The sequence below is a fragment of the Rhincodon typus genome, chromosome 17 (assembly GCF_021869965.1).
Source record: "Rhincodon typus isolate 14 chromosome 17, sRhiTyp1.1, whole genome shotgun sequence".
NCBI lineage: Eukaryota > Metazoa > Chordata > Chondrichthyes > Orectolobiformes > Rhincodontidae > Rhincodon > Rhincodon typus.
In genome coordinates this window covers 36149644-36155285 of record NC_063348.1, presented here as the reverse complement: position 1 = coordinate 36155285, position 5642 = coordinate 36149644, and the positions used below count along the sequence as shown (strand labels likewise).

The window sequence follows — 5642 nt, the reverse complement described above, 5'->3', positions numbered from 1 at the left end:
CAAGTAGTAGTATTATCATTAAGCCTACCTGTTCTTCATTGTAAATATCACTATTAAGTTACCATGTGAACACTTTTGGCCCCTTTATCTAAGGAAAGCTAAATTTGCATTGGAGGTAGTCCATACAAGATTCACTTGGCTCATCCTGGATAAGGAGGGATTTTCTTATGAGGAGACATTGAGTTAGTTGGGCTTGTACTCATTGGAGAATGAGAGACTTAATTGAAACATACAATATTTTTGGGTTTAACTGGAAAAGTTGTTTCGCTGTGTGGAAGGACCTAGAACCAGAGGGCACCAACTTAAGACAAAGATGACGAGGAATTTGTAGAATTGTAACAGCAAAGCACTATATAGATTGGGTCATTAATTATGTTGAAGGCTGAGACAGATTTTGATTTAGTAACTGAAACAAAAGTTATGGGGGTAAAGGCAGCAAACTGGGGTTGAGACTTATCAGATCAGCCATGATCGTATTAATCTACTTCTGCTTCTATGTCTTGGAGTCTCAGTCTTCCCTATCATAAAGAGAACCTCAGCCTGTCCCTTTTTATTTTACTAACTACAATCTCTCCGTTCTGGTATCATCCTTGATATCCTATTTTGCCCCTTGGTGCCTCTGTTTTTAGAATGTAGATTTACACTTTGAGCTAGACATGTTTTGGGGGGTGGTAATCCCTTCACTTACTGAAGGGTTAATGGTGGGATCGCCCTCGAATTCCCAGACCAGTGTGGGTGGGGGTGGGGTGGGAGGGTAATAGGATATGTTTCTATTGCTTTCACTCACAAACATATCGAAAGCTGACAAACACTTAAATGATAAGCGCTTGAATGCTATGAACTTAAAGTCTTTCCGAATCCCACATAACAACCGCGTGTGATAATTAGAATGGAGCATTTTACAAAGGTCTTGAACGCGGTGGAAAAGCTTTAAAAAACAAAATCCTGGTTAGGAAGTTGAGGGCTACTATAACCAAATTGTGGCAAAGGTGACAGATAACAGGAGTTAAACGGCAACAGAATACAGGGTTCTAACTTCACCACCTGCTGTGGGTGAGGTTTAAACGCATTTCCCACAGCATGCTAGCCTGGGTTTAAGATTACTAGCCCAGTGATATTACCGCTATGCTACCCCCGCCCTGCCATTTGCTTCAGTTTGTTTTAACTATTAACCGCTGGGCACGTTCCATACATAAGAATACCTGGTAAACATCAAGCAGCAATTTGCAAACGAAAAAGGGTTACATTTATTACAATTTGTTTCATTACAGTGCCGTTCTATTAAGGGAAGTAAACATCATTTGAAATGTATCCTCCCATCGTGAAGTTTGTGTGGATGAATTTTCCCCCTTTACTAACTCATTGCTCACAGCTTGGCTGTCCCTGAGACGGTGCTTCTTGTTCCCTGCCGCTTCCGAAGGCGCTATACCAGAGACTCGGAGACTGGGATGGTGTCAGAATCCTGACTGTTCATGGAGCTAAGGCCAGTGTCCGAGTCTTCATCAGGGACCTGGCAGCTTGTGGACACACCCCCGGGGTCAAGCCAGACGCTGCTGCTGTCCAAAGCGGAGGTGTCCTGAGGGTCACTGGCCTGGGGACATGTCCTCTCCTCCTCCTCCTGCTGCTGCTGCTCCCCGTCCAGTCTCAGCAAGTTGAGTTGCTCCAGCAGGCCGTGCAGCTCGCTGTGTTTCTGCTCGCACAGCCTCTGGCTAGCGGCCAGCTGCTTCCTGCACTGTTCCAGGTCGGTGTCCAGCCTCAGGCCGATGTAGAAGCTGGCGCTGAGCTGGGTGCGGAGCCTCTCTTGCTCCAGGAAGGGGTCATCCCCGGAGCTGGGCTGGGACTCGGGCTCTTCCCGGCGGCTCCTCAGCTCCTGCTCCAGCTCCAGCTCCAGGCGGAGGCGCTGCAGCTGCTCGTGGCGCCGGGACAGCTCCCGCTGGAGGCGGGGGAACTCCGGGCAGCTCGGGGCGACCTCCTGCTCCTGCTCCTGCTCCTGCTCCTGCTCCGGGGGGTCCATCAGGTAGGTGTCCTGCACATAGTTGACCCCGTGCCTCCTCATCCTGTCCTGGTGGATCTTACTCTCGTAGCGCTCGATCTCCCTGTCCAGCTCCCGGATCCTGTGGACCTGCTGGCGGAGGGTGTGATCCTGAGAGAGGACCAAGTGGACCAGGGTCTCCATGGTGTCAGCCCCGGGCCCGGGGGGTGCTCCCCGCTTCCTCTTGGCCCGGTTGAGCTTGGCCAGCTTGCGGAACGCTTTGCGGACCACCCGCCTCTGCTTGTCGTGGGGCAGTGCCAGCGTAAGGCGAGCCGGGCCCCGCAGGGACGCTCCCCCTTGGCTCAGGACCACCTTGGCCTCGGCGCTGCGGGGCCCCGCTGCTCCTCCTCCGGCCGCCGCCGCCTGGCTCTTCAGCAACACGAAGGTGACCCTCTCCCTCTCGTCTCCCCAGGCGTTCCACAGCCTGAGGATCCTGGTCTTGTCCGGCAGGGTCCGCTCGAAGCCCCTCCACTTCTCCACCAGGCAGTAGGAGGACGGCTCCCCGGACAGAGCCGGGCTCCCGCTCCGCCGGCTCTCCTCCAGCAAAGCGGCGACCACATCGGCGCAAGTGGTCCGCCTGGTAAGCCCCGAGACCAGCTTCTCTTCCTGGCACAGCCAAACGCTCAGTTTGCACTTCTCCTGAGCCTCCATGCTCCTCTCCCCTTCCTCACAGAACCCACTCCCAAACAAGCTTGCAGCCCCTCAGACACCTTCCACCTTCTCCTCCCTGTCCCGGGCGCTTGCTGCTCCCAGCCCCACTCCCTGTCAGGATGTGACAGATCTCCTTTGACAATAACTGGCCCGCACACTTATCCACATCGGATCACACACGCCCCTTTTCCTTTCCTCAGGATTTTTAAGACATCTCCAATCGCTTCTATTTCGACAGGAACCGACCAGACCCCACCTCCGCCAGACAAACTTTTTAAAAAAAGTTTCCAAACTCTCAATAACATCGAGCACCCGAATCCCCACCCCACGAAGACGACAGCGAATGGGGACTAAAATCCTGAAACTCATTCATACAGCCGAGCTGGGTTCCAGTAACTCAGAGACCCTGTCAAATTGACAGCACGGTCGCCCTCTGCAGTCTGAAACTTTCGAATCAACCTGTTCAGATGTGACAAAGCTTTGCAGCAGGTGGAACTTAAACCCGGCTCTTCTCTGGTCCCTTAAAGATTGACTGATGGGCTCCTTTATTTTAAAAAAGAATAATTATTGTTCACCTTTAAAATCAGAAAGCGCTGGAGAAACTCAGCAGTATCTGTGAAGAGAAAATAGTTAACATTTATTTTTTATCTCAGACTTGCAGCGTCCGTAGTATGACGGTTGAGCATTGACTTTTGTCCGAGAAATATAGTTGGAATTTTCATTGCACAGTTAAAGAATGGTGCTTGAGTAACTACACCAACACACAGTCCCCAGCCTGGGTTGGGTTGTACGCATTCACTGATATGACCCACTAAACCACCTTCTCCCACCTGCAGTCTAATACTCTGACGACCTGTCCATTAGTTTGCCGTTTAATTTCAAACAAACAAAGGATGCTGGAGAAACTCTATCTGTCGTGAGAGAAAGAGTTAACGCCCCGTCTGTGTTTGTTGCAGTTTGCCACCAACCGCGGTATGTTTCTCTTTTTTTTAAAACCAGTTTAACTTCAACTCGGTTTACATTCGTGTCCGTTATTTCACTAGTGGAAGTATTAACGCACTTTCCTGCTTCCCCGAGGGAGTGATAACATTGTTTTTTGGCAGGATACAGTCGGATTGTTAATAACAGGCTCAATACAAATTTCCGAATTATTTGTGTTTTGTAAAACTCTTTGAAACTCTCTAATTCCACTGCACCCAGAACAATATACATGGCTTTCTCTACAGAGGGGGAAAAAAAACCTTTGAAAAGTACCACAAACACTCGGATATCTTCACTTGGGCAACTTTCAATGAATACGCCTTGTAAAACTCGAACAAGGCTTCAGGTTAGCTGTTGAATAATGACAGCGGACCTGCTGAAATAGTACAACAGGCTCGCTTACAAATCAGTGCATCTGGCAGCATTTATTCTGTCCTTCTTTACATCTTGTGTTTAATAGGGTTTCAGATTAAACCAGGTCTTTGCTCCGAATATTTTTTTTTATCTGAAAGCTGTCCCCCCACCCCCGCCGGTATAAACTTTCCAGATCAGCTTCATGTGTGATATTTTTATAAGAGCTGATCTAAAAATATAAATAATGTCCCTTCACCACTGCGTACAACAGAGTTTCAATCCATTAACAAACGCTAACGAGCGTTTAATCAGAAAGCTTTTAAAATATTTGTTCATCAATATTGTGTTCGCATTGATTGACGCTTTTCAATCGATTCCCATTCAAATGAACGGGGCTAACAATGACACCGTCATCTATTCTTCAGGCAGCCGTCTCTCATTGGAGAGGACCTTTACAGGGTTCTGTCTCAATCCATCACTGACATTGTTCTGTCTGTTTAAGCGAGTCATCTCGTCTCAATGGATCTCTTGTTATTCGAAAGCAGATTTCGCCTCCTGCCACCACAAAGACTAGAGGTGGGTTGCAGAGGAGGAGGGAGTTGGTTTGGCGAAACAGAACATTACAATATAACAGCCTTTTGGAAACGGAATGTGCTCCATCATTCTGCTAACGGGTGATGTAACTTTACTAAAGTAATGACATCAATCGACTGGACCTTATTTAAAGGGACTCTGTCAATGACGGGGATGGGGGCGGTGAAAGTTTAGAAAGAACTTTCAGATGTGGAGCTCTTCCAAACAACTGAAGCACTTTCGGATATTAAAGGTGCTATATAAAGGTCACTTGTCGTCATTGGTGTGATAAAGCTGGGGTCAATTAGTAATTACAAGACTAGGATTGATAGATTTTGTGGTGATAAGGTTGAGAGAGGCAGGGAGCCCAGGTGAGCTAAGATTCAGATCAGATGTAACATAATTTATGGTAAATGAAGCTCCTGGTGCTGAATGCCACCTCCTGTTCTATATCTTACACATTTTGTGTCATTCACAAGGCAGCAGGCAACACATGCATGTTCTCTTTGACCTAGTAAATAGTAAAGTCACCACAGTCCTACCAGACTGAAAGGCTGTTCCCTCATTAGGGAGAAAGAGAGAGACAGCTGGTGTTGGTTTAACATCAGGTGAGGGAAGAGGTTGAGAAAGAGTGGGTTTAGGGGATATGGGACAAATGCTGGCAAATGGGACAATATTTATTTAGGATATCTGGTCTCATGGATGGGTTGGACCAAAGGGTCTGTTTCCGTGCTGTACATCTCTATGATTCTATAAGAGTCCTTTGTGATAACCTCAGCCAGTGTGAGAATTGAACCCATGCTCTTGGCGTGACTCTGCATTGCCATCCAATCAGCTAGGAACAGCATGGCTTAAATTCCTTTGTTAGATTCTATGAGTAAAGCATTATCTTCTAGCTATCCACTCCCATTTTTCAATTGATAATTCTGTCAGAAAACTCTTAGAGCCACTTCACCAACCAGTAGAAATTATCTACTTAACCTTGTGAAATTATTTTGAAATTAAACATTTCCAGGTTTCTAAAGATTCATGCAACTTTTAGAACCATTAG

At 47.4% G+C, this 5642-nt stretch overlaps 1 protein-coding gene across 1 annotated transcript; it reads right to left on the bottom strand.

Moving 5' to 3' along the window:
- Positions 1–1223: 1223 nt before the first annotated feature.
- LOC109914243 (ras association domain-containing protein 10) lies at positions 1224–3064 on the bottom strand. Its single transcript, XM_020513830.2, has one exon. It carries the CDS (start codon positions 2681–2683, stop codon positions 1424–1426), a length of 1260 nt encoding a protein of 419 aa, XP_020369419.1. The 5' UTR covers positions 2684–3064; the 3' UTR covers positions 1224–1423.
- Positions 3065–5642: the final 2578 nt, after the last annotated feature.